This window comes from Chionomys nivalis, chromosome 5, assembly GCF_950005125.1.
Source record: "Chionomys nivalis chromosome 5, mChiNiv1.1, whole genome shotgun sequence".
In the NCBI taxonomy this organism is placed as follows: domain Eukaryota; kingdom Metazoa; phylum Chordata; class Mammalia; order Rodentia; family Cricetidae; genus Chionomys; species Chionomys nivalis.
In genome coordinates this window covers 59,678,332-59,701,322 of record NC_080090.1, presented here as the reverse complement: position 1 = coordinate 59,701,322, position 22,991 = coordinate 59,678,332, and the positions used below count along the sequence as shown (strand labels likewise).

Genomic DNA, 22,991 nt, shown 5'->3' with positions numbered 1-22,991 from the left:
TCCCTCCTCTACCACCCCACTGCCTCTTCTTGTGCACCCCAGTCTCTTTTCCACTTTTCTGTCCCAGGGCTCTGTTGCCTCCTCTGCCTTGCTCAATGCCTTTAATTCCCTTCTGTGGTGTCCACAGCCTGTACCTACACTCTCTCCTGCTTATGTGTATGCCCATAGCATTGTAAACTCAATCCTCATGAAAGAGAAAACACTTAATTAAATGCATGATTTTTCCTTCACCTTATTGCTCCAGATTATAATACCAATACTAATAAATATTGCGGACGTACAGATCAAGAAGAGCCTCAGTTTGATGTACAGTATTACAAAAGGCTATGTCAAAAGTCAGGAAGATGCTAAACTTTTGGTCAGGCAAATTTCTGGTCGTGAATCAATCTATCAGGTGAGAAACAGGCAGAGGATGGGGTGGATGGGAATGACCTTACTTAGGTATACTCATGTCTTTAGGATCAGCTTGTCAGGTATGTGACCAACAGACAGATTTCAGTAGTCAAACAGGTTCAAATGTTTGTTATACAAGGTTCTTCAGAGAACAGTGTAAACTTTTATGTGTGTATGTGTGTGCATACGTGCATATGTGGGTGTATGGTTGTGTGTGTATGCACTTGGGTGTGCTATGTGAGACCCTATCTCAAAGAAAATAGGACAAGACACAACAAGCAAAAGCAATAATGATGATGATGATTACCCACCAAAAAAGAGAACTGAACATGCTGAACAAAGCCAAATGTGAGCTGGGCACTCACGGAGCCTCATGGTGAAGCTGATGGTTGTAGAAACAGTACTGGTAGTGAGATGGGTGTAAAAGTTGAGTGAGTCGCGATGAGTCACTGGTCCAAGAAGAGTTGGCAAGTAAAAGTGACTCAGCTTGCTCCCGCCCAGCCAGAAACAGCCCCTGTTAAATGTAATGCTTAGCCCTCTGTGTGTTCTCTAGTCCTCTGCGTGTTCTCTAGCCCTCTGTTGCGTTCCTTCTGTTCATTTGCAGACCCATTAAAATGTTGCTTTAATTTTTTTCACCATCATTTTGATTATTTCTTTCTCTAAGCAATGATTTCTCTCTTTCCCTCCCTCCCTCTTTCTCCCTCTCTCTTTCTCTCTGTCTCTGTCTCTCTCTCTCTTTCTTTCTGTCTCTTGAATCTCTTATTTGAAAAGTTTCTGTTTCCCGCATGCCTTCTGCTCCCTTGACGTCCCATTTCAAAAGTGGGAATTGTTTCTAGGTTACGCTGGACTACACAGTGAGTTCTAGGTTGGCTGAGGCTACACAATGGGACCCTTTCCCTCCCCTGCCACAGCCCTCCCCAAACAGAAAACGAAGAAACAAAACAGAGAATGTGGAGAAGTTCACAGGGGAAAAGGCTTTAGAAGGAGGAAGATGAGAGAAGACAAACCGGGGAGGGCGCTAAGGACGTTTGGAGATATTTAGGAGCTGACGGAGGGATCTGGAGGAGTTGCCTTGAGAGTTAAGGTAGAAAACAAGCCTCCATTGGCACTTTAAAGGGAGAGATGACCCAGTGGTGAAGAGCACTGGCTGTTGTTTCAGACGCTCCATATCCGTTTCTCAGCAGCACATGGCACCTCACAGTCATCTTTAGCTCTAGCTCCAGGGATGTGACGCTCGCATCTAGTCCCCCAGGTACCAAGCGCTCATATGGTGCAGACATAAATTTGGACGAAACACCCCTACACATGAAAGGAAAATAAAAATTTAGAAGCAGAGGACTTCAGTAAAGACTTCAGTGACTTTTTGAGATATGTATTAGGTAACTGCTTCTTCTGAAGTGACTGAGTTGTTTTTTACTTTTTTGTCTCTTTGTTCTTTGAGGGGGGGGCACCACCCAGCTCCCAAATAAATACACGGAGGCTTATTCTTTCTTATGAATGCCCAACATTAGCTTGGCTTGTTTCTAGCCAGCTTTTCTTAATTTAAATCATCCCATCTACCTTTTGCCTCTGGATTTTTATCTTTCTCTGTTCTCTATATCTTTCTTTACTTCTTGCTCTGTGGCTTGCTGTGAAGCTGGGTGACTGGATCCCTGGAGTCCTCCTCCTTCTCCTTCTTGTTCCTCCTTGATCTCCTTTTCCAGATTTCTCTTCTTATTTACTCTGTCTGCCAGCCCTACCTGTCCTCATTCCTGCCTTGCTATTGTCTCTTTATTTGACCAATCAGGTTTTAGACAGACAAAGATACACAGCTTCACAGAGTTAGACAAATGCAGCCTAAAAGAATGCAACACATCTTTGCATTATTAAACAAATGTCGGGCTGGAGAGATGGCTCAGAGGTTAAGAGCACTGACTGCTCTTCCAGAGGTCCTGAGTTCAATTCCCAGCAACCACATGGTGGCTCACAGCCATCTATAATGAGATCTGGTGCCCTCTTCTGGCATACAAGCATACATGGAAGGAATGTTGTATACATAATTAATAAATAAATCTTTAAAAAAAAAAAAAAAACAAATGTCCCACAGCATAAACGAATGTAACACATCTTAAACTAAATTCCACAACACCGGGTGTTTCTGGAAACTGGCCTATGGCAGTTTACCTGCAGTGAGGTGACCGACATTGCCTCTCTGGTAGTGGTGTCTTTGAAGGCAGGAGGTACTGTTGCCCAGAATCTCAGTGTGAACATAAATTCAGTTCTGCACAAAGGAGACTTAGCATAATTCAAAAAGGGCTGGGCGTGAGTATGTTGGTGCCATAAGATATCTAATACTAGTACTAATATCGAAGTGTTTCATAAAAGATGACATATCTCATTTGCATATACAAAGAAAGGGATTTACTAGGTGTAATTTTTTAAAAGTCCAAACAAACAGGAAAAAACAATTTTTTTTTTGTTTAAACTTCAGATAACAGACCTATTGTTTCCGATAAGCAGTATCTGAGTGCCTTTCAGGTGCCTGTATGTGGCAACCCAGGGGACTATGCACTGTTGCCTCAGAGTCATTGCCGTATCTGAGGGCATTGCAGGCACCGTATGTGGCAACCCAGGGGACTATGCACTGTTGTCTCAGAGTCAATGCAGTATCTGAGGGCACTGCAGGCACCCGTATGTGACAAACCAGAGGACTGTGCTTTGTTGCCTCCGAGTTGTTGTGGCTAAGAAAATGCTCCAGAAAGACTGACAGCCAGAGTGAACTTTATGAGGAGCAGTGCCTGGGACACAGTGAGCAGCCCACAGTAGCTGTCGTGGGGTTGAAAAAGCAATCACACCATCTGTTTGCCTCAGTGTGGAGTTACTTCTTCGATTATTTAAGGAGTGGCCTTTAGGAGCATGAACTTATTTACAGAGCATGTCCACACCATTCCACTTGTTAATGTGCTCTTGGCAAAGTAGATCCCCAAATAGCTGTTTCCCTAGGCATACATTCAAATAGGTCTCTGCCAATGAGAATTCTTAGTGGTGCACAGGAGAGTGAAGGGTACTTTCCTTCCTCCTTCCCTCCCTTCCTTCCCTCCCTCCCTCTTTGTTTCTCTTTCTTTCTTTCTTTCTTTCTTTCTTTCTTTCTTTCTTTCTTTCTTTCTTTCTTTCTTTCTTTCTTTCTGAATAAAAACAGTCACAGTAAAGCAAGGTACTTATGCAAAACATCAGCCTTGCACTATTCATAGCAATTTGAGTCCCAGTCTGGGGAACACAGTGAAATTCTTCTGGAAGACAAAAGCTCCCCTAAATCAAACTAAGTGAGAATTCCTTTGTGATGCTTCTTTAACTTTTTCTCAGGTGATAAAACCAGGATTGTACTTGGTGTAATAAGAACCATTCCTTAATTTCTTACAGAAACTATATGACATTTTAGAAAAAAACAAACGAGAGGCTATTAAAGAACTAGGTGAGTGGTTGGACCATTTGGTTCTCTGTTTTGTTTTGCGTGTCTATAGATTTTATTTCTCTGTGCTTCAGAAGGCCATCATGGTGCTATCGAGGTTGGTTTCTGGTGAAGCCTGGCTTCTTGGGAGGTAAATATGGCTGCCTCATTGCTGTGTCTCCATTTGACCTTTTCTGCATGGACAGAGGAACTCTGGTACCCAATTTCTCTTATAAGGATGAGAACCCATCTTTACACAGTGGGGACTCCACCGTTATGGCAACCTTTAAGCCTCATCACCTCTGTGAAGGCCCTTTTCTAAATATGGTCACATGGATTAGAGCTCCCGCTCTGATTGTGAGTCACTGACAACACAATTCTGTTGGTGTCAGAGTGAAAAAGTTCTGGGAAGAAAAAATCCCAAAGAGCCAGAGAACTCTCTGGAGGAATTCAACCACAGATGGGTATTTTCTCCTTCCTCTGTGGGCATACACTCTATTATTTAAGTTTTTCAGCTCTCTTCAGTGAGCATTTGTCCTTTTGTAATAGGGAAGGTTGCACAGAGATGCAGCCCCGTCTCCCTGGGGGAGCCTTTTCTTGACAGATACTCCTCAGGGCTCTGTTGCTCTGCACACAGCAGAAAAGTAAGACACACAGAAAGAAAGGCAGGAAGCTTCAGGAACAGGTAGATAAAGAGGAACAGGTTAACTTAAGTTAAAAGAGCTAGCCAGAAACAAGCCTAGGTTAGGCCACACATTCATAACTAGTAAGAAGTCTCCATGTTGTGGTTTGGGATCTGGCAGGCAGCCTGAAAGAGGGAAGCCTGGCACAGAACATTAGAGAGACCCTGGCAGGTGCTGTGTCAGTGTAGGGAAAAGGTGGAGGCAGGGGTGTCTGCTCAGATGGCAAGGTCAGGGTCCTCAAGGTTTTTAGGAAGAAACACACGAAGGTTATCTTTGACAAGAAGTTGTTTTGCTTAGTGTGGTTAGCTTGCCTGAGGTCATGTGGCTAATAGGTGGCAGTCAGATCTCTAGCTTTGGTGGATCTGGTACTAAAATTCTATGCTCTAGATCGTGGCTACCCTTTATTTTACTGGTCACCTCATTTTAGTGAAAAAAGATGTGTAAGTACCTTCCATACATACATCAGACATGGTGCTCAATGTAAAGATGACACATAAAATGCTAATTTGGGCCGAGAGTCTAGTCCCTGACTTCTTGTATTATTACAAAGGAATGAGTATGCCACTTGATCTCACAAGACACACCTAAGTCCAGATGTTCTTTCTAACGAAAGGCGTTTAGTCATCCAACCACCAAAGAATGCATAGTGGATGAGGCAGAGATGTCAAAACAATACTCTAGTGAATTGAGTTTTGACGCAGAAATAGGTAGTGAGATACCTTGGGGATAAGACAGAGAGTGGTGTAGTTGTGGGGGAAACTAGTTTTCAATTTTCTCATCCATTTGATGGGATGCAAATTCACCCTACTAGCCTCAGGAGTTCTGCGAGAATGGAAGGATATTGTACAATACTAGTTGTTACTGTGGTACTGCGTAGGTTGCTTACCAAGTCTATTTTTCCCAGGGCTCCTCGAGCACGAAGGGCGCGATGTTGTCATCGCCCTGAAGACAAAGCAGGCCATCCGCCATGTGATTGCTAAAGCCCTGAAAAACCTCACCTTCCTCTGGTCAAGAGGCATCATTGACAAGCACGAGGGCATTGAAATGAATAAGGTAATAATGCAGTCCCCACCTTGTGTGGCTCTGGAAGCTCAGGTGTCCCAGGGTGTAATGAGAGGAGGAGTTTGGGGAAAGCGGTTAACCACAGGAGCTACCTTGACAATTCCGGCATTCTTAATGCCTGTGGCGATCAAAGCCACTGCTGCCTGGCGTGCTCCAGCAGTTGGAACACCTTGACTCAAGCGACTAAAGCCAACTTCAGTTAAATTCAGTGAAGAAGCAAGCATGGAGATTTAAAAAACAGGACTCAGAGGACTTGCAGGTTGTGTGTCCAGGCTTCAGGAAGGGACTTGAAGAAAGACTCAGAAAAATTTCAAGATTCCTTACTTCTTATCAGGATTGTCTCTGAAATCTTCCTCTGGCTTGTTGGCTAGACTCAGTAGATTGATTGGTTGATTCCCTCTTCTTCATTTACTGGTAAAATTTGTATTGCACAATTCCACTGACTGGGGCATCTATGGAGACCATAACATATTTGTAGGGGTCTCTCTCTCTCTCTCTCTCTCTCTCTGTGTGTGTGTGTGTAAGAGAGGGTAGGATGTAATAGTTGAATTATAAAGATGAGAAGTTTGATCTGAGTTAATAAGTGAAAATAAGAGAAGGTAACAGGAACAAAAAGAGTATAATACACATGACAGTGGGGAGTGGGGGTTGTGAGTCAAAGTCCGTACAGCAGAAGCGTATTTAGTATTTAGATTTCCTTGGTTTTGACTTCATGCCTTTTTTTTTTTTGTCACAGAAATGATCACCATAATTTCCCATGTTCATTTTTAGGTACTTCTTACAAAAATAAAAGCCTTGAATAACTTTCCAATGGCAATCCCACCTCCAACTCCAGACAAATACCTACCCAACATCGTTTGGATGGAAAATAAAGATGTTCTCATTGAGTTCTTCAAGGTAATAACGTCTTCTGTTCTGGTACAGGATGTAAACATTTCCCCTGCCCCAACCAATGACTAAAGAAATGCTTATCAGAAATATGACTTTAATTAAATAAGCTTTTTTTTAATTGAAGACATCAAAAATCCAATTTAAACAAGGAAAAAATGTTCTGAAGAATGTGGTTGCTTTCACAAGTGAAGAGCCATTTGGCTATCGTAGGTTGATTTGCTATAGCAAAGTACTGCAGACAAGTGGCTTTCAAACAACAAAAATTTACTTCTCATGCCGGGTGGTGGTGGCACTCGGCTTTAATCCCACTCGGGAGGCAGAGGCAGGAGGATCCCTGTGAGTTCGAGGCCAGCCTGGTCTACAAGAGCTAGTTCCAGGACAGACTCCAAACCTATAGAGAAACCCTGTCTCAAAAAACAACAAACAAACAAAACTAAAAAACAACGAAAGAAAGAAAGAAAAAAAGAACGAAAGAAAGAAACTTCTCACAGTTCTGGAATCTGGGAAATAAGCTGGGAAATCCGAAATCAGGGCATGATCAGATGTGGTGTCTGGTGAGAGTCTGCGTCTGATTTATAAATGATTATCTTCTGATCTTATCTGACAGGAGGAGCAAGAGGGTTCAAGGGCGCTAATCCTAAACATGAGGACTTCATCCTTATGATCTAAGCACTTCCCAAAGGCTCTGTCTCCTAAAAGCCTCACGCTGGGGCTTGGGACTTCAGCATAGGAATTCTAGGGAGACACAAACATTCAGTCTAAAATGTTAGCCAACCTTGGGCAGGGTAGAAAGGCCTAACAGAAATTTGTGAACATTTTTTTCTTCTAATGCTTGGGTACAACAAATGGGTTCTCAAATCCTAGTTTTGTGCTTTGGTTCGGACTCTTGGAAAGTTTGGTTGGTGTAGCTTGTAGCAGCTGTCCAGAGGAAGCCTTGTTGGCGGAATCTTCTGGGGGTGGTTTGGAAAACAGATGGTATCTGATAATGGGAGAGGGCTAGCCTGGGACTGGGAAGAAGCACTTGAAAGGTGCTTGTTAAAGCTCACAACCCCTGAAGGTTTTTTTTTTTTTTTTTTTTTTTTTACAGAGTTTTAAGATAAAATTAGAATTTGGTTCCTTATAGGTAGTAATTTTCACAGTGATTGACTGGCCAGCCAGCAATGAATTAGGAGCCATGGTAAAAAGGATGAGAAGATAACTCCACATGCTAAGGACTCACAAACATCTTTAGGGACAGCTCGGGCACGGCCTTTCTCCCCTCCACAGCTAGTCACACTGCTGTAGGGCTGGTGGTTCCCCCTCTGCCTGCAGATACCATGCGCTGGTTAGGTGGCTCCTAACTTTCCTACGGTTTTGCCATGTAAGTCGGATTTCACCAGGCTGAAACTCACACCGAGTTGGAAACTTGTGGTTGTCTTTTTAATCAACAATAGCCCAGCACTCTTGCCTGGGTTGACAAATCCACATGGCAAAACCACAGAAGCATCTCTTATTGTAGTTGAGTTCATCCTCACTGTCTGTCCGAGCTACAAGGAGCAAAAATTACAAAGCTAACTTTCTCTACTGCTTCATGCTTCCAACTCCCAACAGTTAATTAATTACAATGGCAATTATCAGTCTGGGGAGATGGCGCAGTAGGTAAAGCATGTGCCGTGCCAGCGTGAGGACCTGAGTTCAGATCCCCCGAACCCGTGTGAAGTTGGGTGTAGTAGCACATGTCTATAGTCCCAGTGTCCCACAGTGAGAGAGAAGGCAGAGACAGGTATTCCTGCCAGCTCCTAGATCAGCTGTCTTTGAGTATGAAGAAGTGAACAATGAAAAAGAGACCTTGTCTCAAACATGGTAGAAGGTGAGGACCAAGACCTGGGACTGTCCTCTGTCCTCTGTAGAAAGAGCAGTGGGCTATGTTCCTGCCACATGGCTCCTGGCCACCTGGCTAGCTTATACCCCGAAATAACAACACACAAATTGTATTCATTTAAACACTGCTTGGCCCATTAGCTCTAGCCTCTTCTTGGCTAACTCTCATATCTTGCTTTAACCCATATCTAATAATCTGTGTAGCACCACAAGGTGGTGGCTTACCAGGAAGATTCTAGTGTACGTCCGTCTTGGGCTGGAGCTTCATCGCGTCTGACCCAGAGAGGAGAGGCATGGCGTCTGAGCTCACTTCCCTTCTTCCTAGCATTCTGTTCTGTCTACTCCACCCACCTAAGGGCTGACCTATCAAATGGGCCAAGGCAGTTTCTTTATTAACCAATGAAATTAACTCCTCCATCAGTCTTCCATACATGTACTGTGTACACACACACACACACACACACACACATACACACGCATGAGAATAGTTTATAAAGATCAGTGTAAAGAGGTTGGTAGAAAACCAAGGCTGAAATAATACATAAACAAGTCATTAACCTTAGATTCCTTGGATTTCTAGCTGTAGCCTTGCCAGTGCTTGCGCGCCATCACACAATTGAGAACCATGTAAAGTGCAGGGTGGGAGCTGCTTTTCTTGGTTCTCAACTTCATGCTCTGAGATGGCCAGTATGGGTGATTTGGAAACCTGTTGATTGCATTTATTTCTCAAATGATAACTACCACCATAGTTTTCCTATTAAAATCCCTTCACTAGTTCACTTTGTTTAAAGCCCAAACTCTTTTCTATGCTCATGAGCGTCTTCAAGACCCAGATCTGGACTTGGTTATGTTATGACTTTTGTGGGGAGGGGACTTAAGCAATTTTGTTTTTGTAGGCCTGTTCCTCCACAAAAATATGTAGAAAATTCTACTTTGTATCTGTTGGTGTTATTATAAAAATAAGGATATTAGACTGGGGAGATGGGAAAGTGTTTGCCATGGCATGCATATGGACCAGAATTTGAGTCCCTAGAATGCACGTAAAGCTGGACATGGTAGCACGCCTCTGTAGTCCCAGCTTGTGGTGAGATAGAAGGCAACAGGAAAATTCCTGGATGCTTGTGGCCAGGAAGCCTAGTGCACACAGTGTCTCAAGAGACCCTGTCTCAAACAAGGTGCAAGGCCAGGACAGACACCCAAGATTGTCTTCTGACTTCACACACAAATACACACACAAACACACACACAGACACACATTATACATATCAACACACACATCATACACACCAAAAATGAATATATTAAAACATTTTTTTATTAAAAACTTTATTCTCATTACTGTTTTAAAAGAATTTAAACATTTCTGTGAGTCTATAAAATATGTGGAGCCCCAGATAACTACAATATTCTGATGCCTAGGTATTGCTAAGTCTGGTCTCTGTCTCTGCTTGAGATATCCTTAATATTTTGCAGTTATCTCAACTGTATACATTGTATTTGCTGCTAGGTCTTTTCACATGTATCTGCTATCTGTTGCTCTTCTTTCAGGGTTCAGATTAGCTATCCCACCTTGCTGGTGAGGGTATCACAAACAACTGAGAAAAACCCCATCTCCTTTTCTCACTGTCTCTAAGTGCCCCGTTCCCATCTCCAATAAAGTTGTGGCACCACACTTTATTGACAACACCTGTCCCACCTAACTAAAAGCCCTTCTGTGGCCCAGAGTGGGCTGCCTGGTTTGACATTTGTAGCCCAAGCCCCAGTGAGGGTTAAACACTTTCTTATTTGTTCATTTACTCAGTCATCCCCTGATCATTTACTGGGTGCTAGCATTATTTGCTGTGATAAGTACTCACCATGAAGTTTTTTCTTGTTTGCCTGTGTTTTTATTTCTTAAAATTGATGTGATATGTGTATTTATACTATAACTAAGAATCCCAGAAGATGTTTTCCTTTTTTATGCTATTTGAAAACTATTTTTTTTTTTGATTTTTCAAGACAGGGTTTCTCCGTAGCTTTTGGTTCCTGTCCTGGAACTAGCTCTTGTAGACCAGGCTGTGATGGAGGAGTTACTTTCATTTAATAAAGAAACTGCCTTGGCCCATTTATAGGCCAGCCCTTAGGTAGGTGGAGTAAACAGACAGAATGCTGGGAGAAAGAAGCCGAGTGAGGAGTCGCCATGATTCTCCCACTCCAGACAGACGCAGGTTAAGATCTCCCTGGTAAGCCACTAGATCATGGTGCTACACAGAATATTAGAAATGGGTTAGATCAATATGTAAGAGCTAGCCAATAAGAGGCTGGAACTAATGAGCCAGGCAGTGATTAAAAGAATACAGTTTCCGTGTAATTATTTTGGGGCATAAGCCATGCGGGCGGCCGGGTGCCGGGGACGCAGCCCCGCCGCTCATATTACAACAAGGCTGGCCTCGAACTCACAGAGATCCGCCTGCCTCTGCCTCCCGATTACTGGGATTAAAGGCGTGCGCCACCACCGCCCGGCTTTGAAAACTATTTTTAATTTTAAAACCTTATTTCAGTTTAGACAAGTGGTCTACGAAATTTTAGGATTGAGCTCTCCCCTACTTTATTTTGCCATTCAGGAAAGAACTCAACTCACCTACTTTGACTATGGTGATATCATCTGCAGAGAAGGTGAAATGCCCCAAGGAATCTTCTTAATTATTTCAGGAATGGCAAGTGTAAGAACAACTAATTTTTCTTGATTTAAATGCATTTTGAATATACAGTTGTAACTTAGGGGTAAGTTCTGGAGCTGAAAAGTTTGAAATTGTATGTCTCTTCCACATGATACCATTCCTGTGGAGAGTAAGGATGGTGGCCGAGACAGAATCTTCACACTTAATACTTGAATGTGCTTCCCATTTTACAAAGTGCACTCAGAGTTGTTACTTACTCTTCACAAAAAATCTGGAGGAGGGCTGGAGAGATGGCTCAGTGGTTAAGAGCATTGCCTGCTCTTCCAAAGGTTCTGAGTTCAATTCCCAGCAACCACATGGTGGCTCACAACCATCTGTAATGAGGTCTGGTGCCCTCTTCTGGCCTGCAGACATACACACAGACAGAATATTGTATACATAATAAGTGAATAAATAAATATTAAAAAAATGGTATTTGCAAAAAAAAAAAAATCTGGAGGAATTAGTAGTTCAGGATGTTCAGGCATGGAAACCAGTAAGCACTTGGACTCATTTATCTAAATGAGCGTTCAGACATAAGGGCTTGGCTGCAGCTCTGAGTCTCACAGGTCAAGTTGGATGAAGAACAAAGCAAAACTTTTCAGTTGATCAACGAGGAGACTTTTGTTTGAGGAGATAGAGATAGATAGATAGATAGATAGATAGATAGATAGATAGATAGATAGATAGATAGATAGATGATAGACAGACAGATAGACAGATGTTGTCTGAGTTTCTCTCCTGCCTGGTTTCTGTCCTCCCACCAGGTCCCACAGCTATTTAGCCCCAAAGAAATCACACAGAGGTCTATATTAATGATAAACTGATTGGCCCATTAGCTCAGGCTTCTTATTAACTCTTTTAACTTATAGTAACCCATTATTCTTGTCTATGTTAGCCACTTGTCTCAGTACCTTTTTCAGCAGGGCAGGTCACATCTTGCTTCTTCGGTGTCTGGACAGGACTGGGGAGGAATGGGCTTCCTCCTTCTCAGAATTCTCCTGTTCTCATTGACCTGCTTCTACTTCCTGTCTGGTTGTCCTGCCTATACTTCCTGCCTGGCTACAGGCCAATCAGTGTTTTATTTAAAACATAATTTACAGAATATAGACAATTGTCCCACACCAGATAGATAGATAGATAGATAGATAGATAGACAGACAGATAGATAGATAGAATATGAGTTCTCTAGTGTGATGGGAGGCAAGAATCTTGTCTCCTCCTTCATACTGGTACCTTAGTAGTTGACTACAGTGGTCAGCATGGTTCCCAGCTGATGATTTTGTGTGACAAGCCTTTATCCTAGGGAAAAGAGTATATTTAGCTTTTGAATTTTAAAATGAGTATTTCAGAAACTTTCACACTAATGAAAATAAGCTACAGTGATAAAAATAATATGAAGAAATAATGTAATACCAGGGATTTGATTCTAGGCAGTTTAGTTAGTTGATTGAACAGATTACTATCATGAGCAAGCACTGGAATGAAAAAACTGACAGAAATCTCAGCTCATTTGGAACTTATTTTCCAGTGGAAAGATAAAAGGAGAGGACATGGTATATAAAATAAGTTAAATATATACACATTTAGTATTGTAAAAGAGGTGTCCTAGGAATAAGGATTTCTCCAGGAAACGTTCATGCCAGGGATAAAGATGCCCCCATAGGACCTCTGATGCAAAGACTGAGCAAACTCATCATCGCTTGCCTATGCTCAACCATTTTTCTTCACTCTTGTAAAGTTCAGGGTTCTGCCTAGGGAATCATGCTACCCACAGTGGCCAGGTCAATTTAAAAAATCAAGATAATCCCTCACAGACATGTCCATAGAAGAGCCTGGCTTATATCGTTCCTCATTTGGACTCATCTCAGGTTATTCTAGGTTATGAGAAGTTGACAGACTGTATGTGTGTGTGTGTTTCTGGTAACAAAACTGGTGGCCATGAAGGGACAATATGTTGGGTCTTTTGGATATGGCACCCCCAGAATCTTACCCGTGGCTATCTGGTCCTGAGAATTTTTGTTTGTTTTGTTTTTTTGAGAGAGGGTTTCTGTGTATAGATTTGGCTGTCCTGGAACTCTGGAGATCAGACTTGATTCGTCCAGAGATCCACCTGCCTTTGCCTCCCAAGTGCAGGGACTATAGGACTGTGCCACCATTCTGTCTGTCTGTCTGTCTATCTGTCTGTCTCTCCCCCTCTCTCCTTTCAAAGTGTTAGTGTCTTTCACTGCCTATGAAGAAAACAACATAGCATAAAGAATGGGAAAAATAATTTATTGCAGTTTTGTCTATAACTGGGAAGAGGACAATTCTCAATCTCTCTATACATTTCTCATAAAAATGAACAGAATGTAAACAAGAGCCAGGAAATATACACATGGTAGTTTTTCTCCTGATAGATGAGTCTTTCTTCGGACACCAGGAATTCTGTGGGTGGCTCATCCTTATTCTCAGCCTGGAAATGAGATCTCTTTGGAGTAATGTTCAAGTCTAAACATGAAATTAATTTTTGTTTCTTTGTAAGCCTTCTACATATCTTAAAGGCAGTTGTATACCGTATTTTTATTGTGATCCATCCCACAAGATCAAGTGTGGAATTTTCCATCAATGGTGATATTTCAGTCCTCAAAATTTTTCGATTTTGGAGCATTTTAGATTTCAGTTAGCTTAGGTTAGGGCTCTCCAATCAGGAGCATGTTAAAAGTGATGGAGAAAGGAAGAGGTTACTCTTCAGTTTTATAAAAGTAGTCGAGAAAGGCAATGTGATTTAATCCTTATAAGAATCTTGTTTTTGTTTGTTTGTTTGTTTTGTTTTTCAGTGCTAAGGATTGAACTTGAGGCCTCAAGCATGTTAGGCCAGTGCTGGTACCCCTGAGCTACATTCCTAGGCCAACAACTTGACTTTTTATGTGAGGAAAACCTTTGCCTTGAAGTGTTAAGATACGGACTAAACCATGACTTTTGTGAAAGTCAACTCTTTCCTTAATTCTTGACACATCTTGTTAAAAAAAATCTTTGACTTGCTCTAGAACAATCGTAAGACAGAGTCGAAGCTATTGGAATACTCAAAGAATTTAACATTTTTATTTCCCTTTTCATAATCTCTCCCCTACAGTTGCATAGCTCATCTCCCACCTTTGGGTTAGACTCAAACCAGGGAACTGACAGACAGTTCAAGACTATGTTTACAGAGTACTGTACCAGTGGAGATGTACTTGGTGAGCTCAGCTGCTTGCTTAAGCGTGAAATTCAATATACTGCCATCTGTGAAACTACTTTGCAGGTACAAAATAGTTCAGTTGTAGGTTATTAGTTAGTTCTTGATAAGAAATGCCAGTATCTTCTCTAGTTGGGGTGTGATATTTTATTTGATCACATGATCAGCCGATGGTAGCAGTATGGACTAGCTCAGAGAAGAGAGACTTAATCTCTCACAAATGAATCTCTGCTGAGCTCTGCTGCATCCTGCCTGTGGATAAGTTATTTAGCCTCCTTGAGTCTTGGTTTCCTTCTTATTTAAGTTGAGAGGAAGCCTGTCCTTTGATGTCATGGAGATTAGATGACGTTATGGTCTGCAGTGTTACGCTGTGTGAATTGCACCATTCTGAAAGCAGCATTCTGGAAGAATGCTCATTTGTTTTCAAACTCCCTTTTGTTATACTTGCCAAGTATCACGTTAGTTACTGGTTCAACAAAAAAGTGACTGAAATACCATTTGGTGTGGACAACCCCCCCCAAAAGATCTGCAGTTCCTATTGCAAATTGTTCTCAGTTTTCTAGGCTGATAGAAGGAGCATAGTCTTAGGGGGATGTGGAGAAGCAGGAAGGAAGGGTGCATCGTTCAATTGTTGTTTGTGGGAGAGGAGAGAAGGGATGCATTTAGTCACAGATCTGAGTGAGCTCATGACAATTCATTACGCTCGAGTCCCGGCAGCGAGGAAGGAGTTTGCTTCTGAAAAGGGACCCTGTAAGTTGGGAGCACTGTGAATGAACTGCACTGCAGTGAGAAACCCATTTCCCGAATCTCAGGCTCATGAGCCAGAATTTCAACGTAAATATTGAATGATGAATATCTGGATATACATTTTAAAAAAAAGATTTGCCTTTTATTTTTAATCATGTGTAGGTGTGTACATATGTGTGTGCAGGTGTGTGTATGTGAGTGAGTACAGGTGACAGCAGAGGCCAGAGGCATTGGATCCCAGGAGCTGGAGTTGCAGATGGTTGTGAGCCACCTGACCTGGGTTCTGGGAGCCAGACCTGGGTCCTCTGTAGAAAAGTCAGTGCTCTTAACTGCTGAGCCATCTCTACAGCCCCTCAGGGGCTACTTTTTTAAAGTGTATACCTTTCACTGGACCACAGGTTTTTATCATATAATCTTTTCACAACGCTAATTCTTTTTAAATATTAGAGTACCATATTGATGCTAGAGTATCCTTGAGTTGGTAACTGGTTGTCTGAGGAGATGGTGGCCATCCTGTTTAATGACTGATTTTAATTTAGCTGTCTGTGTCCTGGTACCTTGTTTTTTCAGGCTTTCTTCATCTCCTTGGAGGATTTATATGAAGGTTTTGATGTCTTCTGGCCATCTCTGGAATATAAAATATGGCTCAAGCTTGCTCTTGGTGTTGCAAATCAGTATTTTGAACAAGTTATTGCTGGTGAGGTAAGTTATATGAAGAAAATGTAGATACATTTGTAGGCACTAATTTTTTTTTTTTTTTTTTTTTTTTTTTTTTTTTTTGGTTTTTCGAGACAGGGTTTCTCTGTGGCTTTGGAGCCTGTCCTGGAACTAGCGCTTGTAGACCAGGCTGGTCTCGAACTCACAGAGATCCGCCTGCCTCTGCCTCCCAAGTGCTGGGATTAAAGGCGTGCGCCACCACCGCCCGGCCGGCACTAATTTTTTTTAAATGAAGTACATCCCATATTTTTCAGACAAAGATAGAAAGAAAGGTGGTGTTTGATTTTTTTAAAGTTGGTTTTAACAGCTGTCTTATCCTAAATCCCTGTGAGCCGTTAATCCTCTTGTCTCAGTTAATTTTTCCAGGCTATCTGAAAGATCCTTCTAAAGAACAGAATTAGAAGCTTTTGAATAGGTAGATACCCCCAAAGCTGAACTTATCATCAATCCAATCAGAAAAACTTAATGAACAACCCTTAGGTTTACAGAACTTGTTGGTGCGCTTTTCCTCCAAAGTGTAGTGGTTCCAGTCTGCCCTGGCCAGCGTCATCTGTAGTCTTGTGTTTGTAAGTGACTTAGTCTTTATTCTCACCCCTACTGTGAGTCAGACCCAAAGCTTAATGATTTTCGCCTACTGTAAACCTTGGGTTAGAAACAGTGCGTCCTCCAAGCCAGTCAGGTTTTGTTTCCAAACGATAATTACTTTCAGGAAAACCTTGGCGGAGGAGTAAGGCGAGTAAGAGCCTTTTCCTTTTATGTTGCCTCTCCAGAGGAGTAAGACAATTGCTCGTCTAGAATGAGCCATTAACCAGGATGTTGAACTTTTTCAACAGCAGGACAGCTGTTCTTTATACTTACATGTTGATTTACAGGCCATGCAAATTCATGATGTAAATAAGAATGTTCCAATATAAAATGTCAGGGACAATAATGTTTATCCACAACCCACTTAGCCACACTATTGCTGTGATAAATATTCTGACAAAAGCAACACCCAGGTTTATTTGAGGGCACAGTTGAAGGGCACAGCCCATGCTGACAGTGAAGTCAAGGTTGCAGGATGCTGCCACTGTCACAACACACCTGCCATCAGGAAGTGGAGAGGGATGAATGTAGATTAGTGTTCAGCCTCCCTTCGCTACTCTGTGCCAGTTCAGGGTCTCCTGCCCAGAGATTGGTCCTGCCCACAGTGAAGATGGAGCTTTCTACATTAACAGGTCAAGATAATCCCTCATGGACACACCCAGAGGGCCACTTCCCAGGTGATTCGAGATTCTTTCAAACTGACAGCACTAACCATTACCTCTCCAGTCTTACTCCTCAAGGAATGAATATCTATTCGATTCCCCCCACCCCATCAGATAAGTTCAGAACCTCATTTATTCTGCCCAGAAAAAACGCATTTCATTGTTTTCCCCAATAACTCAGTGGCTTTAAGAAGGGGAGGAGAGACTGTCCGAATCAAATAATGTAAATACAGAAAAAACAAATTTAGTACTTTGGGTATTAAATCGCATCTTACACAAGTTGAGAAACTTGATTGTGTCCTAACTATTAGGTGATACTAAGGATTTATAATTAGTTATTATTAACTCATTAATGACATTGTGGTTTTAGAAGCAATCCTTTAAAAATGTCATTTTCAACTGAGGGTAAGGAGGTAGAAGCATGAGGATCAAGAGCAAGAGGTCAGCCTCAACAACAGACTGAATCTGCTTTAAAACAAAGCCAAAAACAAAACAAAAGAAAATAATTTTAGGTGTGAAAACCTGAAATGAGAGGGAAGCTGATTTTTTTTTAACATTAACAACAACAGCAACAAAAAGAGAGAACAGTTGTGAGAAGATTTTAGGACTCTTTTCCTTCTGATAACCCCATGAAAGAGTTAACCAAAGAAGACTTTTTAGCACCCCAGACATTCATGAATGCTTTTTACTTCTCCGCTCTGTCGAAATATTCTCGCATTTTCAAACCCTGATACCACACATATAGCTTCTTCCCCCCACTTGTTGCAAAATTTCCCATAACCCATTTGCTAATTTTCTTATGTTTTTGGTGACCTGGCTGAGATGATGCCCCCAGAGAATAAGCCCTTTGCTTGCCTGTCGGTGACTGACAGCCAAAGCTGTCCCCGAGAGCAAGGTGAGCTCCTGCCGACAGGAACATCTGGTTCAGGCTTCCCTCCTTGGGTTGCACTTGGGTGCCTTTATCTTCATGTAGCATTCTGCCTGTATTCAAGTTGGTCTACAAAGTTCCCCCACTCCTACATAACCTCACCTTACCTGGCTGCAGAGACTCTACTCCCAAATAAAGTCATATTCGGAGACACTGGAGCTTCATCTAAACCTTTGTGGTACATCAAGTCCACCCACAACAGCTGCTGCTCCGTTCCAAAGTCTACGTTTCTAAGCCTTCCTGTATGGCCCAGATGGAAAGCCTTGCTTGCCTTGATTTGGGGCTTTGTTATTATTGCATACTCACTTGTCAAGTGAGACATTTGCTTACTGCTAGAAGAAACCTATGCATCTTAAGCCTGGTTAAGCCTAGAAGTCCAGTAGCACATGGCTGACCACACGGTGATACTGATGGCTTGTTCATCAGACAGGGAAACCAAATTCAGGGACATTTGCAAAAGCCATGCTAAACGTTAGATATATTCTGTCTATTCCAGAATCTCCATGCATTCTGATATCCTCAAGGAACTCAGACAAGGGCACCCGTTTCCTTCTTGATAGCATGAATTCGTCTGTTTGATTTATAAAGAATTGTGATTTTCTTGTAGGATTTAAAGTTTCAGAAGTGTGTGGTGTCCAATTATGCATATGTGGAGACTCTGTCAAGCTATAATGAAATGACTCTTAATCATGTGGCCATGAAAATCGTTATTCTTGTGTACGGCAATGTAATTAATAGCAAGACGGAAGAATCGCATGTCGCACCCAGCATTATTCCTAAGTCCTGTGATCAGGTAAAAAGTATAATTTCTAAAGAGCCATTTGCTTTGCATGGTGCTCCATAAGGAGCTTTAAAACTCAGATGACAACAGTTAATTGTGTGCTTAAAATAGCTAGTCATTAAGACAGCAAAGTTTGGAGCCAGGATTAACAGTAGACTGGTACCTACTGGATGCAGGAACCAAGCACGCTGCCCAATTGTTCTGATCTTTGGCTTGCTACTTAATGTAATGAGGATGCAGGCAGCAGCCATGCTGTTAGTGATATAATGGTAAATATGCTGGCCTGCCCAATCACCTGGGTACCCTGTTTCTTTAAGAGACAAGCTCTGCCCACTTCCAATCTGATCTCATGTTTTCTCTTCTTTCTCTCTTCTTCCCTTCTTCTAAAGAGGCAGCCTCTCCTCATCCCCCTTTCCTCTCTCCTCTTTTTCTCTGTCCCTCTATCTCTCCCTCTTTTTCTCCCCTCCATAACTCCTTATCCTTATACCCACACAATACCCACTAAATAAACTCTATACCCAAGCTCTCATTGCATGGAGTATCTGTCTGTTTCCCACTCTCCACGACCCCTCCCACCGAGTCCTGCCAGGGTCACCTGTGCCATAAATCCTAATAGTTAGGCCAGTATGAGGACTGGGTGAGATAATTCAGAATTTAGAGACCTTAGTGCAATCACTGTTCCTCTCCTAGCATTCTGGGAAGTCAGTGGGAAGGCTGGTCTTGAGTCGTTGATCCCCGGTGTAGGTGTGAGTCATCCACGGCTTGCTGGCCATTCCCTTCTTTCTAAATGAGGTATTCTAGTCCGGTTATAAGGAAAGTAGACATTTTTGCTTTGGCTTCCACAAATAGGCAAAAGACAATTTTTTTTTCTGGTCTAATATTTCTTTGAAACAACATGGAAGGGGATTTTGAAGTAAAAGGATAGGGCTTGCCTGGGTTTGTACGGTGTGTGTTGGAGTCCCAGCAGTTTGGCTGAGAGAGATGTTAGTGAGTTGGAGGTCAGCCCCTAGTGTAGGAGGTCCTTCTTTCTTTATGATTTTTGAGACAGGGTTTCTCTGTAGCTTTTGGTTCTTGTCCTGGAACTAGCTCTTGTAGACCAGGCTGGCCTCAAACTCACAGAGATCCGCCTGCCTCTGCCTCCCGAGTGTTGGGATTAAAGGTGTGTGCCACCACCGCCCAGCTGGGTCCTTCTTTCTATATGTTGCTTTTATCGGTTAATGAATAAAGAAACTGCCTTGGCCTGTTGATAGGGCAGAACTTAGGTAGTCAGGGAAGACAGAACTGAATGCTGGGAGAAAGAAGGACCCCCCAATCTGACAAAGAAGGCCTGCCTGTTTGTTCCTGACTGCCCAACTGTCTTACACCCGAAATAATCACATGGGAACTATATTAATTAAATCACTGCTTGGCCCATTAGCTCTAACTTCTTATTGGCTAACTCTTACAAGCCCCTTGTCTCAGAAGACAAGGAAACAGACAGACAGACAGACAGACAGACACATACACACATGGCTTAGGCTGGAGACCTAGTGCTAAGTTTCAACTTGTTTCTTGCATTCTTTACAAAGACAGTTGGGAAGCAGCCCTTGGGGATCGATGTTCTTTTGATTAATTTTCATTTCTTTTGCCTTTAGATCCAGGGAATTTCAGATGTAAGCAAGCTTCTGATAATCCTGGCGTCCGAGCCTGTCAAAAATGATGCAGCTACCCCTGTCATGGGTAAGGGATGATAACCTTTTAGTGGTGAGAAGACTACCCTGAAGCATGTGGACAAATGCCAAAGTCTTTTAATTCTGCAAAGTGATTGGAGGTGGTCCCCACTCTAGGGCCCACGCTGGCTGCCACTTTGGTTTTGGGAGGGTACCTATCAGCCACTAAAATCCATGTGGCTCTTGCCTCTCCTCTGTCCTTCCCTGCATACACACCTTGATAACAACCAGCCCTGGTCAGGTGGGTCAACAAAGTGCTATTGGGGTGCTTTTAAAATAGGGAGAGGAGCGACTCCCACAGTGGGGTCAAAGGCAGGGAGCTGGTCTGTTCCCAGCAACTGAAGGGAATATGAAACCTGATCCACCTTCTTTGAGTATTACAAACTGTACTCTATGCCACAAGTGGAATGGATTGCTCTGGTTACACTTTGGAGGTCATTAAGTAATGGAAGTCAATAGATGGCAATTCTCAATCATGTTGCTGAGCATTGATTTCACAGAGAAGAGGGGGTAGGAAGGCTTTGTTCTGGGGAAACATACTCAAGGACTTCATGCTGTGCTCATTGTCCTTGCCTTGCTGGGTTCTGTGTCAACACCATCCCACCTGTCCCAGCTCGAATACAGAATCAGCCTTGAAACATAACTGAGTGTACAGAGCATGAGACCATGCAATTCTTAATGAGTTGCAAAAGAGTAGTTCTCTCCTGCCTCGGGCTCTCTGGAGGGTACTGGACAAAGGAGAGCACAATCATTAGTATTCTCCGGTGGGTTTGAGACACAACTCACAAATGGTTAAGACCAGGTCTCAACCCAGTTCTTTGAGTTGGGACCCTGACACATATTTTGCTTTGAAAAATTTCATTGAGTTGCCATGGGAAAACATGTAGAAGTTTCACGTTTACAAATGTAGATTTTGAGGTCTTCATCAAAAAAAAAAAAAAAGAGACCTACCAGTGTGCAGCCCTCACTTCCACATGTAGCAAGAGTCAGTGAGACATCAACTGATTTGTGTAGGGGAGCAGGCCTTCCTCTGGAGCCCACACTGTACGCTCTAGGCTGCATACAGCCTGCTTTGTTTGGGGAACCTGCTTGCCAGCCTGGATGTTAGACTTTGAGGAACATGTTACAAAGCTCCAAAGGAAGAAACGAGATGGGTGGGGGAGGGGAAGACTTGTGGAGAGAGCACACTGGTACTCCAATACTCCTAACTTTTTTTTTATTCTGTTCACCTCAGTCAGTGGTGGTCTTCGAACAACCAAGAAAGACTATAACTGGAAGAGAAAAGACGAGGTAATAAATTGGGCACTTGAAATAGATTTTTCTTTTTTCTTTTTTTTGGGGGGAGGGAATTTTTTCAAGACAGGGTTTCTGTGTGTAGCTCTTTTTGGAGCCTGTTCTGGAACTCGCTCTGTAGACCAGGTTGGTCTTGAACTCACAGAGATATGCCTGCCTCTGCCTCCTGCACGCTGGGATTAAAGGCGTGCGTTACCACAGCCTGGTGGAACAAATTTTTCTCATTGTGAATATCAATCTGCATAGCTAAAATAAATTGCACAATCAGTCGTGATGTCATGCACCTATGGAAGGGACAAGTATCAGCTCAGGATCGCTAAAACCAAGTTCTCTTCACAAAGATTTATTTGCCCCAGAGGGACAGAGGGCAGGGATGAGGAATGGGAACAAGGGAGAGGGAGCAGGGTGTTTGTCCCTGGATAGAGAGGAGACAGACTGGCCCATAGGCAAATGGTGGTTTATAAAGGTACAAAGGAAATCCTGTGTTAGCATGAGGTGTTTAATTTTAATTGGGCATGTTAATTAGGTGAGCCAAAGGGGGTTTTTGATTGCTGGACTTCAATACTTTGATAACTGGACCTTGGTAGTCAGCCTCAGGAGGAGAAAGTGGCCAAATAAGGGAGCAGGCCTAGTATTGGCTAGTGTTAGGAATACAACCTAGCAGTTTTCAGCAAGGCAAAAGGAATGGAGAAGGGTAAGGCATGCCAGAGCTGTGTCCACCACACTCCAACTGGCCAGAGTCCCTTCTCCTATAATCCCAGCACTTGGGACCTGGAGCTTAAGTCATTCCTAGCTACCTAGCAAGACTGAGGGCAGGTTAAGCTGTAGGAGGCCCTGTCTCTAAGCAAATACATAAATATTCAGTGGGATGGAGGAGCAAAATGCAGCAGCAGGAAAAGATGGCTTCTTACAGCTTACTAAACTGGACCAACTGAGACAAAGCTAACGCTATTACCTGAAAACTAAAGTCAGGGACCATTGTTTTGAATTGTGTAACTTGGGAGGCTGGAAAAATGACTCAGTGGCTAGTGTGCTTCTTCCATAAGCCTGAGGACCGAAGTTGGATCCCAGTCTTCACATAAAAGCATGGCCGCACAACTGAGCTGTGGCTTGTGGGTAGGGAGGGTAGGTGAATTGTGGGGCTCACTGGCCAGCTGCTCTAAAAAGGTGGATCTCTGAGTTCAAGACCAGCCTGGTCTACAGAGTGAGTTCCAGGACAGCCAAGGCTACATACACAGAGAAACCCTGGCTTGGAAAACAAAAATATAAAACAAACAAAAAACAACAACAACAAAAAAATTACAAAAAGAAGAAAGAAAGAAAAGAAAAGAAAAAAA

At 42.7% G+C, this 22,991-nt stretch overlaps 1 protein-coding gene across 1 annotated transcript in view; it reads left to right on the top strand.

Moving 5' to 3' along the window:
• The window catches only part of Slc9c2 (solute carrier family 9 member C2 (putative)), a 62,069-nt gene that overhangs the window by 33,970 nt on the left and 5,108 nt on the right, over positions 1–22,991 (top strand). The window contains exons 17-26 of the mRNA XM_057769850.1: positions 245–394; positions 3,793–3,844; positions 5,408–5,556; positions 6,337–6,462; positions 10,920–11,018; positions 14,131–14,298; positions 15,550–15,681; positions 18,479–18,664; positions 20,287–20,371; positions 21,596–21,651. Of these exons, the coding sequence (XP_057625833.1) occupies positions 245–394; positions 3,793–3,844; positions 5,408–5,556; positions 6,337–6,462; positions 10,920–11,018; positions 14,131–14,298; positions 15,550–15,681; positions 18,479–18,664; positions 20,287–20,371; positions 21,596–21,651 (1,203 nt within the window). The remainder of the gene's footprint in view (positions 1–244; positions 395–3,792; positions 3,845–5,407; positions 5,557–6,336; positions 6,463–10,919; positions 11,019–14,130; positions 14,299–15,549; positions 15,682–18,478; positions 18,665–20,286; positions 20,372–21,595; positions 21,652–22,991) is intronic.